Source organism: Heloderma suspectum, chromosome 2 (assembly GCF_057233095.1).
Source record: "Heloderma suspectum isolate Gila_16-S chromosome 2, 16-S_ref, whole genome shotgun sequence".
Classification (NCBI taxonomy): domain Eukaryota; kingdom Metazoa; phylum Chordata; class Lepidosauria; order Squamata; family Helodermatidae; genus Heloderma; species Heloderma suspectum.
This window is the reverse complement of record NC_139459.1, coordinates 48,031,282-48,044,544: the sequence shown is the minus strand read 5'-3', so window position 1 is coordinate 48,044,544 and position 13,263 is coordinate 48,031,282. Positions and strand designations below refer to the sequence as shown.

At 42.9% G+C, this 13,263-nt stretch overlaps 1 protein-coding gene across 3 annotated transcripts in view; it reads left to right on the top strand.

The window, feature by feature from the left end:
• IQGAP2 (IQ motif containing GTPase activating protein 2) overlaps positions 1-13,263 on the top strand; it is a 235,731-nt gene that overhangs the window by 50,350 nt on the left and 172,118 nt on the right. For all 3 annotated transcript variants that reach the window (XM_084833431.1, XM_084833430.1, XM_084833429.1), the window contains exon 2: positions 6,256-6,355. In XM_084833431.1, coding sequence (XP_084689557.1) covers positions 6,256-6,355 — 100 coding nt within the window. The remainder of the gene's footprint in view (positions 1-6,255; positions 6,356-13,263) is intronic.

The window sequence follows — 13,263 nt, the reverse complement described above, 5'->3', positions numbered from 1 at the left end:
GTACTTAAGTAGTATACTCCTTGAATACCATGAACCCAGAGAGAAACCTATAAATATGGAAAGGGAACCAAAGTGAAAGAACAACATACTAATGTGTTTTTTTTAAAAAAAGGAGCAATAAGGATTGTGACAGGTATTGCAAGACATTCTTTTCATCTAGAAAGTATGCGAAGCTTGGATGAAGTGGTTTGCTGCTCTAGTCCTCCTTCTCTCCCAGTACTAGAACCCGGGGTTATCCCAAATGGTGGCAAATAGTTATAACCAACTTTTTCATTTTCTCTTTATATGTGTATTTCTTTATGGCAACTGGTGGCCTTTTCCTGTTGGGTACAACTGCATTTCTTAGTGTTTCTTTTTTATTTATTTATTTAATTTAATTTTATTATTAAATTTATTAATCGCCCATCTGGCTGGTCACCCAGCCACTCTGGGCGATGTACAACATACAATAAAACAGTTTAAAACAATAAAATTCCACAATAAAAACATTTCCTAAAATACACTAACCCACCCCAAATGCCTGCCTGAACAACCACGTTTTTAATGCACGACGGAAGCTCATTAAAGAGGGGGCATGACGGAGTTCCCTAGGGAGGGAGTTCCACAGAGTGGGGGCCACCACAGAAAAGGCCCTCTCCCTCGTCCCCACCAGTCTAGCTGTCCTGGCTGATGGGATAGAGCGAAGGCCATCCAAGGCTGATCTTGTTAAGCGGCCTGTCTGGTGCTGCTGGAGGCGCTCCTTAAGATAGGCTGGGCCGGAACCATATAGGGTTTTAAAGGTCAAAACCAACACCTTGAATTTGGCCCGGAAAACAACTGGTAACCAGTGCAACTCCTTCAGCACTGGAGTGATGTGATCTCGCCGGCGGCTGCCTTTAATCAGGCGAGCCGCCGCGTTCTGTACCAGCTGCAGTTTCCAAACCGTCTTCAAGGGTAACCCCACGTAGAGCGCATTACAGTAGTCTAAACGAGAGGAGACCAGGGCATGTACTACCGATGGGAGCAGATGGTCGGGAAGGAAGGGGCGCAGCCGCCGTATCAGATGGAGTTGATACAGCGCTGTCCGGCTCATAGCTGACACTTGAGCCTCCATGGACAGCTGGGAGTCCAAAATGACCCCCAGGCTGCGGACCTGGTCTTTCAAGGGTAGCCGTACCCCATTCAACACCAGGTCAACATCCCCCAGTCTCCTCTTGTCTCCCACCAAAAGTACCTCGGTCTTGTCAGGGTTCAGCTTCAGCTTATTCCTCCCCATCCAGCCACTCACCGTCTCCAGAGATTTGGACAGGGATTCTACGGCCAACCTTGGTGAAGATTTGAACGAGAGGTAGAGCTGCGTGTCATCCGCATATTGATGACACTGCACCCCAAACCTCCTGATGATAGCCCCCAGCGGCTTCACATAGATGTTAAATAGCATCGGGGAGAGGATGGAACCCTGTGGCACCCCACAAGTAAGTGGCCACGGGTCCGAAACCTCCTCTCCCAGTGCTACCCTCTGGTACCTGCCAGAGAGGAAGGACCGGAACTACCGCAATACGGTGTCCCCAATGCCCAACCCCTCCAGGCGGTCCAGGAGGATACCGTGGTCAACAGTATCAAAAGCCGCTGAGAGGTCAAGGAGAACAAGGAAGGAGCATTCACCCCTATCCAGAGCCCTCCTCATACCTCATTTTAATTGCTATAAAAGCTAAAACCCAATCATTCTTATAACTTGCATCCTCAGAACTGTATATTTCTTGCAGATTTCCTTCCTCTTACCAATAACAGTAACTCAACAGTCCACTGTGCCTTTGCATCTTACGATGTGATAGCAACTTACGAAGGTGCTATCAGATAGTGTTCAATGTTTGTTTTGTTAGAAGTAAACTTCTCTCCTATGAGGAAAGGTTACGACATCTGGGATTGTTTAGTTTAGAGAAAAGGCAAGGAAGGGGAGACCTGATAGAGGTGTACAGCATTGTGCATCGTGTGGAGAAAGTGGATAGGGAGACATTTTTCTCCCCCTCTCAAAATACTAGAACCCAATGGGGTCATCCCATGAAGTTGATTGGTGGGAGATTCAGGACAGACAAAAGGAAGTGCATAGTTAAACTATAGAATTTGCTACCACAGGATGTAGTGCTGGCCACCAATTTGGATGGCTTTAAAAGCGGGTTGGACAAATTCCTGGAGGAAAAGGCGATCAGTGGCTGCTAGTCCTGATGGCTATGTGCTATCTCCAGTACTAGAGGCAGTGAGCCTATGTACACCCGTTGCTGGGGAACATGGGCAGAAGGGTGCTGTTGTACTCCTATCCTGCTTGTAGGTTTCCCGTGGGTAGCTGGTTGGCCACTGTGTGAACAGAGTCCTGGACTAGATGGACCCTTGGTTTGATTCAGCATGGCTCTTACGTTCTTAATCCTTGTGCTGTCCTCCTCACCCCCACAAATCAGGAGCCAGCTTTGGGAAGAGGGATGCAGTAATTGCACTGTTTTGCCCACCCTACACCAAATACAGCTTTTGAGTTTGAGTGTGGGGGACAGTATTCTTTACTTGGATGCTTCGGTTTGGACTAGGATAGGTTTGGAAATGTTGCCTTGCCTGTTCTTGATTGGGACAATTTGGAATTATAGTGACATTTTATTGTAATTCTAAACTGATTGGATTTCATTTTCATTACATTTAATATTTGTATTATGCTTTTCCCTTCCTGAAGCCAATCCAAATCAGCTAATAATAGGTAAATAACAATCAATCAAAATACCAATCCAAACAATTTTTGACTGACAACATGCCTGTGATATTTGAGTCTGGAAACTGAAAACACAGCCAATCTAGAGCAGGGGTGGGCAACTTGTGGACCTCCAGATGTTTTGGCCTACAACTCCCATCAGCCCTAGCCAGCATAGGCAATGGTAAGGGTGGATGGGAATTGTGGCTCTCCAGATGCTTTAGCCTACAAGTTGCACCCCTGACTGAGAGAGAGTAGGGCCTAGGCCTGTGCAATACTCTGCCTACTTAGGCACTGGCTTCAGTGATGGATAGTGGGAAGGAGTTTGTTGGGACTGAAACTCTCTTTCCCCCTCCCTCTCCTGTCCATCAGTCTTAATGGCATTTTGTCTGCATCTTAAAAAAAAACAAGACCATTGTTCATACTCCTTCTCTAATTCAATCTAGCTGTCATACTGAAACAATCCTACAGTAGTATAAAAAGTGCATTTAAATTATAGAGGCAATGCTTATGAAGCCTCTATGTCTATGCATAATATATAATCTGACAGTTTGGAGTCACAAGGATGTTGTTTCAGGTTGAGATAAATGGATAACTGCTAAAAACAGTCATACAGCTTCCTCTCCCCTGCAATCATAAATTTAAGAAGTCGTACTGTTGTGTGTAGTTGTGAAAATTTTAATTGACAATTCCCACAGAACAGAGTGTGGAAACTTACTCTTCAATTGCGGTATGGAAAACAAATGGGCAAAAAATTGTTTAAAATACTGTGAAACTTGATTAGAGCAATTCATAGGGGATAGATCTATCAACAGTAGCTAGCCATAAAATGGGAAAATCTATGTTTAGAGGTAGTATACCTCAGGCTACAGTTTCTTAGGCTGGGCTGGGGGTGTTTGCCCTGTGTTTGGTCTTCCCCAAAGCATGTGGCTGGCCCCTATTGGAAAGAGGATGTTGGCCTAAATTAGCCTTCCCCAACCTGGTGCACTCTGGGTGGTTTTGGACTACAGCTCCCAGGATTCCTGACCATTGGCCAGGTTGGCTGAGGCTGATGGGACCTGAAGTCAGATTGAGGAAGGCTGGCCTATATGAGCTCTTGATCAGTTCTGGCAGGACTCTGATGCTAGAGTGGGGCAATCTCAATAAATTTGATAATCTTGTTCTATTCTGTTAACTTTTATTTCCCAGTCAGAGTCTTCATGGAGAAGTTGGCTATAGAGCCAAATAATTTTGATTTTTTAAAGATTTTGTTATATCTCTGTTGGAATAGGAGGCTGCTACCTAATGGATGCAGGGATGTTTAGAAGCACTGTTCTCATGCATAGATAGGAGTTTAGGAGCACATCCCATGTATGTTTGATCATGATTTACAAATCTGCCCTTGGGAGCCAATTTTATTAGAGAAGCTTTTTAAATATTTGGCCCTTGACTTATCTTTCTTGTAGTTTGTCTGCTGTCTTAATGATGCCAATTTCACTTAGTTACAGGAACTTGTTTAGGTGTGCAGATTTACTACTTTTATATATTCCCTTTCACTCGAGGGTTCTTTCAAATGTAGGGAATGTCAAATATCAAAGCAAGAGGAGTCCATTTGTTTAAAAGTGTATCTTAGCAAATAGTAGCAATTCTACATGCCAGTGGTTTGCAAAGCATACATGGAACCTCCATGGTGAAACGATTGCTAGGGCCTGTCCAATCCCTTTAAGTATTTAAAGAACCCTTTTGGAAAGAAGAACCTGATCTGGGCTTATACCAATAGATATGAAGTGGTAGCTTCGGACAGCCAATATAGAGGGGAATCATTTTCTTGCTCCCAAGCTCAGTTTGCTGTTTTAAAAAAGTTTTAGTCCAAAGTTGGGATCAGGGGTATCATTTTGACTTTCCTTTAGCTAAGTCAAAAGTACACAGTGTCCTGTCACATAGAATTTTAGAGCTGAAAGATTATCTAGGCCAACTTCTTGTTGCATTGTTGGATAATTACCACAGATCAGTACAGGTCACGGTGCCCATAAACAGCAAGTAAATTTATTGGCAAAAGTTCTTGCAGAGTTGATAGCTGCAGGTGGCTCAAACGAATGAGTCAAGCCATATCATGGAGGAAAAAGTAAGAATCTTGCAGGATTTGCAGCTTCATTTGTTATATTTACTCTTGTTTTGTGAATGAATCATTCACTTTTGATTAGATCCTTTGTCCCCTATAGAAGTGATTCAGAATATATACTCTCAAAACATAACTAACAGAGCAATTCTATGTTCCCTGAGCTTCCCAGGGACCATAGGATATAGCAGATCCCCCTGTAAGGGCTGTAGACACTACTACAACCTCCGGAGGGGGAATCTGAGATCTGGCAATTCCCCCCACTCCCTCACAGCTTCTTTGGAAACTAGCATGGCGGCTGCTCTTCCAAGGTCACAACAGTGACGGTGTTCCCACCTACAACATAGAATGTCAACTAGGCGAGCTGAGAGGCTCATCTAGCTGAAAATGTATAGAGGAGGAGGAGGAACGGGAGGCATTTTTGCCTCCATCCTCATCCCACCCTGCCTAGCTTCCTTAAGATTGCGCTCTAAAAGGCCAAACATGTGTCCTACTTGTTTTGAATCTCAAAATGTATTATTTCCTGTTGCTGTTGCTTACTGTTGTAGTGATTTAGTTGTACTGTTTCAGAGCTTGAGTTCATAATGTCCTCATGGTAGTAAGTATGAAGAGAACCTTTTTTGTTTTGCATCACACTTTTTAAAAGAATGTTTTGGGAAAGTATAATGTAGCTGTTTGGACTCAATACCACTACTTTAAAAAGTGAATATTTTCTTAGGTTAAAAACTAAATTATAACAATTATTGAAAATTAGTGAGGAAGTTAGATTTAGGGATAGAAGACAAAAGAATTCCAAATTTATGGAGGAATGGAAACCTTTTATTGAATATTGTAAAAATATTTATGGTTTAGAAATTCATATATTCTTGCTTTGCTGCTTCCTAAATTATTGGTGTAAAGATATGTAAATTTTGATGTTATGTGCTATTTAACCTATTAGATACTTAACAGTGATAAATGTATATATGTGGTGTTATGCAGGTCCTTTTGGTTGAGTAGCTAATATCTTTGGATTTGTATATCGATTGCATTATATAATGTATATTGTTTTTATGTATTAATGAATGTTATGTGTGTGTGTGTGTTTAAACCTTTTCATTGAATGTCTGTTCTTAGAATGATGTAAGTATATATAAACAATCCATAGGATGTTGACTTAGTACCTCTTGCAAGTTCATAAGCTGTTAAAAATTGTAAATGGAAAGTACTGTTTACATTTTCAGGCATATCCTTTCCTTCTTCTTGTGCTATATTTCTTTCAAATAAAACATGTTACCATATACATTTGTTTAGTGCATGGTAACTAAACATGTATGCATTAAGCTAATTTATTCAATTTATAAGGAGCAATTGCTCATCTGTAGCGGCTTCATTTTCTCTCACTAAAATAGTTGTCATGAAGAATGGCCATTACATGTAATTTGACATGATTTTGTACTTACAGCTATTGTGGATGATGAACGGCTTTCAGCAGAGGAGATGGATGAAAGGCGACGTCAGAATATTGCTTATGAGTATTTATGCCACCTAGAGGAAGCAAAAAGGTAATGATTAACAATCCTTTTATCTTAAAAGCAACTAGTTGAGATGGCTACTAGCTCCAAAAATATGGCACTCTTAACATTTGGTGTTGAGATGGACATGTTATATCCTCTTGGGATTAACTCACCATGCCTTGCCAAGCACATTTTAGAATTGAAAGAGACCATAGCACCTTGGTACAACACACATGACCATTTTGTGTGCTGATATGTAAGGTTTTCTATAAAATTTATTTAAATTTAAATAATACAATTTATTAAAAGTAGTTCTGATAAATTCATTGCCCAGATGTTCTTCAAATTAAGTTTTTTCTCCCTGTGAAAGACCTCCTTGCAATTTAGATCTTGGATCCAGACTTGCTCTTCTACGAGTGGAAGAGATCCTTCTGTTCATGGCAGGATCTTTGATCCAGTGAAGGCTCCTGCTAGTGAAAGAAGGGGAAGTGATTTCTACCCATTCCCCCTTTCCCCTGCAATCCCCCACACCACATCCAATGCTGATCCAGAGGGGTCCCCCAACCCTCTGGAGTAGTTTATTGGGGGCGACTCAGCAACCTTGGCCTAACCTCAGCCCTCAGCCTAACATCAAACACCCTCTGAAGTTCAGATCTCTGACAAGAGTGATCTGTCCCTTCCCTGGCAGCCCTCTGGGTGGAAAGGAAAAGGGAGGGAGAGGGAGGGAGAGAGAGGGAGAGGGGGGGGAGAGAGGGGGAGAGAGAGAGGGAGAGAGAGAGAGAAAAGCAGGTAATGGAAAGAGAAAAAAGGAGATGGCAAAAAGAGAAAAAGGGGTGATCTACCCACTTTTGCCTCTGGCCCTGCAGGTGACTTTGGCCTTGCTCGTTGGTGTCTTCAGCCCCACCTACCACTGACATGTGCCCCCAACAAATTAGTTGCAAGGGAATGTGGCCCTCAGCAGAAAAAAGTTTCCCCACCTCTGCTGTAGGGGGAAGTGGGAATTGGCAAAAATTGCCTCTTCCCTTTCCACTAGCACAATGGAATGTGTGGCCCTCCAGATGTTGTTGAACTGCAACTCCCATCTGTCCTAGCTAGCATAGCCAGTGGTGAGGGATGCTGGGAGCTGGAGTCCAAGAACACGGGGGGACATGTTCCCCACTCTTGCACTCGCAGGAGCATCTAGTGAGCAGAATTCTGATTATGGGATCTCTGGATTCAAGCCATTGTCTCTGGTATTGTCAGTGCTGAACTGTTGCGGAATCCAGTGCTAAGGATTTTGTAGTTTGTTGAAAAGTCAGTGCTAAGCTTCTCATGACAAAGGTAAACTTATCCCATTACTATAAAGTTCTTTTACACAAGAATAGCCCTGCTGGATCAGACCAAAGAACCAATATAATCAAGCACTCTGTCTCCAGCAGTGCCAGCTGGATAGTTTTGGGGAACTACAGCCACAGAACATTGAGGAGATATAGTCCTTTGTGTGTGGTGGAGGTAATACTGCCTCTGAACATGGTGATCCCATTTAACAGTCATGGTAAATAGCTATTGAGAAATGTTGCTCTCCATTTATTTGTCTAAAAGGGCATCAAATACAATGGGCATCAACATATCTTGTACAATTCGTTCAATAAGGGAGCAATCCTATGGCCACTAGACACTGTCTAGAGGGCCATAGGATTTTTCGGTTCCCAGAAACTCTGTTCCCCTCCCCCGCCCCTCATGGCTGGCACAGTTCTCTCCATGCCAGCTATGTCTCCACACTTGGAAATGGCAAAAAGGGGGTAGTCCTGGGGGTGGGGAGGGGGCAGTCCTAGGGCGAAATCGCCTGTCTAACCAAAAGTGCAGGGCAGTCGGAGCACAGAGGTGAGGATCACCTCCATGCTCCAACTGCCCTGCACTGGATTGTTGTCAGCCTCTGAGTTTGGAGGCTGATTACTATCTCCATAGGATTGCATCCTAAGTTAATTATATGTTATGTAAAGAAGCACTTTTCTGTACTGTACCTTCTGGGTGATGCAAGCTGATGTCATTTTGGGAAAATTATTTATTTTCTCCCACAATCATACTTTTTATAAATCTGTATCATGTCCCCCATTGGTCACTTTGCCCCCCAAAATTAAAAGTCCTCATTTCATATACATTTCCTTGTATAGGGATGATCAGTTTCTCTGATATGGTTAGTTTCCCTAGTTTCTCTGGCCCCACAATGTTGAGATGACATAACCAAAACTGACGGCATCATTCTAAATATAGGTGCATCACAGATTTTTAAAATAGCACTATGATAACTTTGACTTATTTTCAGTCCCTTTTCCAGTTTCTAATATTTGAATTTGCTTTTTCATAGTAGCAGTATGCTGAAACTGATGTTCCTTTCCACTATGGCCCCAAAATCTTTCTGGTGTAGTACTAAGCCTTTCAGACCCCATTAGTATATATATGTAAAATTAAGTTTGTTTTTGGCCTCAGTGTGCATGTGTTTGAATACTTAAGTTGAATCTTCTCTACCTTCCAATTTGTTGTCCAGTTGCACAAGTTGAAGAGATCCTATTGGATCTCTCTTCTACACCAGGCATGGGAAACCTTTGACCTGTGGGGATTCCCCATCCATCTTCTTCTCTAGGCTTTGCCTCCTTTCTCGGCAAGAAGAACTTCTTATTTCTGATCCGCTGCTCAGAAGGGACAGGGCCTGAGGAAGAAGCTGCTGAGTGATTCAGTGCTGCTTATTTCTAAAGCTTGTCCTGCTTACTTCTGAGTAAATATGCAGAGGCTTCCCCTGCTTGCGTGTGAGTAGACATGCTGTTCATGCCTACCTATGAGTATCAAGCAGAGACTTTATATCTGAGATGCTGTTTGAAAGGGCTGCTGAGTGATTCAGTCCTGTTTATTTATGAATAGACATGCAGAGGCTTGTCCTGCTTAATTCTGAGCAGGCTTAAAGTCAGCAAGTACCACATTTTGGCACCTCGTTCTTTGCCCTTTGCTCCACCCACAGACGAAATGTGGTGCTTGAGACCTTTCCAAGGTTGGAATTCAGCCCTTAGAATGAAAAATGTTCCCCGTCCGTGCTCTGCATACGTTAAAATCATGAACTACTGTGCCGTGATATTTCATGCAACGTTGTTGTGCATACAAGTGACCATGTGTATTTGGTTTTGGGAAGCATACTCAGCTTTCTTTCTCAGTATCAGTTGGATGTGCTGAATGTGACTTTGTATATATTTGTATAGTAACTTCCTCTAACCATTGGATTACTTCTGTTTAACAATTCTTATAAATATGTATCCGAAGTACACTTAATTACATTGTTCAGGAAGCATTGCCTTCTAAAAGCTTCAACTTTGAGATGATTCTGCTTCTGAAATATCATAGACTACTGTTCGTATGCTTGAGAGACTTTGTGAAGCAAGGCTGACACTTGCTGTCAACAGTAAGTACCCAGGTGCCAGTTACATTGTTTTAAAGGCACTGTCATAAAGACTTGCACTGTATTTAAGACTCCTCCTATTTATTGTTCTGCGTCTGATTTCTAACACAGCCCAGTGGGAATGTTTAAACTAATGCTACTGCACTACCAATGCCACTGAAGGGGTGGGTGTGATTTTTCAGGAGTGAAGTTGTAAATGTCATCCCCCACTATGTCTGTAATTAAAGAAAACTGGAAGTTGCAGCTGCACACTATGTTTTGAATGTAATACGTAGCTTGGCCCTGTTACAATTTTTTGCATGCTGAAAACCAGTATCTAATGATGGAATAGTTAGAGTGATATTATAGGCACTATCCAGTAAATGCTCCTGAGACTCATGCAGCCGTATTTGAAATTGCTGTGGGCTGCAGAAAGAATTACATCTTTCAGCACAAATACTTACGTCTTGTTATGAGGTGGATAGTAGTATTGTCCTGTTCACTGTCTTTAAACCATATCTTGCTTGAATGTGACTGATAACATTGGTACTGTCTTTCCCCCATGCTTTGTTCAGCAGTCAGATAGTTAATACTCTTATCATTGCATCAGTTGAAGCTTTGTGCCTCAGATGATTAAGGCTGTGTGTTTTAGAACGCCAGGTCAGTTTTTAAGGGAACACTGCAAATCCACAAACCATCCAATGATTAATGAAACATGTGTCTTAAGATTTTGTTCTTCTTCGTGGTCTCTGTGACTCACACACATGAGTTATGCACCTGTGCAGAACAGTCATTTGGAATATTTTATAGCTGAGCAAGCTTTAGGCGGGAGACCTGCCCACCCTCCTCTTCACATGTTCTGGGTGTGGCTCCCGCATCCCCCTCAGTTCTTTTCATCTGCCAGAGCAAGTAGCAGCCTTTGGAATGTTCTCCGTGTCTCATGGCCTTCCTTAAAATAGTTACAGTTGTTCTCTCCTGGGACTGCTGAGCAGAGTTTTCCTTTCTTGTTTTTCTTTTAGTTTTTCATAATCTTCATCATAGACCCTCCATCCTCATCTCTGCCCTGCAGGGTACATGACCTCCAAGGCCTTCTTCAAGACGGGAACTCGCTATGGCGGGAAAATTCTGCTGACTAGCAGACACACTTTATGCCTCCTTTGTCTGGGAGAAGGACATTGAATAGAGTCCTGTGCACACTGCCAGGCCTTCACAAAACAGGCTCGACATAACCAGATGGCTCATCTTTGTGCCCTGTTGTGGGGAGCAGGCCCTGAAGACTGCGAACTCAGCAGCACAAAACTGACCTCTTCATACTGCCTCTTCATCCATCTGCACTAAACCAGTGCCAGTGGTCTCCCTGCCCCAGCTTCGCTCTCTATGGAGGGAGCGGTGCAATTTTCCCAATCCACGAATGGCCCAAACCTGCAAATGGCACCAGAATTGACCATGCCTTAGGGCCTGCCCTCAGCTTCACTCCTCGAGCCTGTTTCTGAGGCTTTGGTATTGGAGATCAAGACCGACAAGACCAAACCAACAAAGTCTTGTAACAAGCATCTGATAGTGGCACTACAACCAGGGCCACGGATCTTCATGAAATGTATGGCTGTAGTAGCAGCATATCTAAGGGTACTAGGGATCATTGTCTTCCTGTACAGAGACAACTGCCTTTTTGTCACCCCCTCATTTAATCACTTCCCAAGCCAATGCTGACACCTTCCTACACCTTTTTCATTCACTAGGTCTGCAGGACAATGAGGAGAAATCTTGACTCATCCTTTCGCAGACTTGACAATTCCTAGGGTCACTTCTCAACTCCACACGGGTCGATGCCAACCTGTCCATCGACACTTGGCATGCTCTGTGGGGTCGTGCTGTCAAGCACAAATGGATGCTCTACAGTGCCTTTTGGGCTTAATGGCTGCAGCCACAGTGGTAATGCCTCTAGCTCCACAGGAGGCCAGTTCAATCCTGGTTCCTCCAGGCTTTCAAACAGGAAAAAGATTCACCTGGACATTTCTTGGACCTACCTTCAATCCTGACAGTCACTGGGCTGGTGGACCATCCAACTGAACCTCTTAGCAGGTCTCAGTTTCCAGCCAACCCATCCATCCATCCATCCCTCTATCCACAAGGGCCACTACAGATGCCTCACTTTCAGGACAGGGGGCCATGGCATTGTCTGCTGCCTTTCTCTGTGGTGTCCTACTTCCACAGCTATGTAGCATGGCAACCTGGGGCTAGCCATTGACTTCAATAAAGCGCTATCGCTTAGGTGCCAGCACATGGGCAGATGCACCCTTTGGCTGAGAGGTCCTCTTTATAGTTTTGGCATGAGATCCCCTCCTTTTGGTGAGTTTGCTTATCAATCACCCATGTGTGTACTTCAGAGACCATGAAGAAGAAGGACAGGCTGCTTCCCTTTAACTGTAGTTCTTCGAGCGGTCATCTATGAACTCACACAACCCACCCTCCTCCCCATTTATTGATGTGTCACTCCACTGTGGCAGACCAGGAACTGAGCAGGATATGGGAGCCATGCCCAGAACGTGCACAGAGGAGTACGGCCAGGGCTCCTGCTAATGCAGGCACATAACCCAGATGGGTGTATTAACAGATGACCACATGAAGAACTACAGTTAAAGGTAAGCAGCCCATCCTCCTTAAATGGGGAAGTTCATAATTAGGAGAAGTATTCCGTCTTGGTAAAGCTTCAGAGACATCGACTGCAATTCAGTGTCCCCTGCCCACTTACTACATGTAATAGTAAAAACAAAAACACCTCTGAATAATATTAGGGCAGCCTTCCTGAATCTGATGTCCAGATGTTTTCACTGTCAACTCATGATGGGACCTCCGCCCAGTAGTAGAGAGATGACACTGTTTTTCAAACATAATTATTATTTGTTTTGATAAAGTAAATGGGGCAGTATTTAATCTCTTGGCAACTCATCACTCCACTCTTATGACACTTAACAGTCAATCCTTTTTTTAAATACTTTTTATTCTATTTTTTATCTTTATAAATGAAATAAACAGTACCAACAACCTAATCATTATCTACAGTTTCCCAACAATACAGTATTCTTAGGAGGATGCAGCAATATTGAAAAAGAGAGAGAGAGAAAAAAAAGAAAACAAAAGAAGGAGAAGCAAGAAAGAAAATGAAAAAATATTAAAAAGTTACTTAAAAGGATTAAATTTAAACACCATTACACACAAACTTCAAATACCATTCTACTTAAAAGTTATACCTATAACACTGGCAATATTACAATTCAGTAACAGTGCAATCCTATGCACGTCTACTTAGAATAAGTCTCACTGAAGTTCCTGTGAAGGAGGATAATTTGCCCAAGGACAACCAGTGATCTCTTCTGGTTGGATGGAACTCTGAATTCATGTCAATACTTTTAATTACATCATACTAGCTATGTTTTATTTACTATAGCAATATCTATTTGCTTACTAAAGTCACAAGCCCAATCTGTTGTTGTTGTTGTTCAGTCGTGCCTGACTCTTCGTGACCCCATGGACCATAGCACGCCAGGCC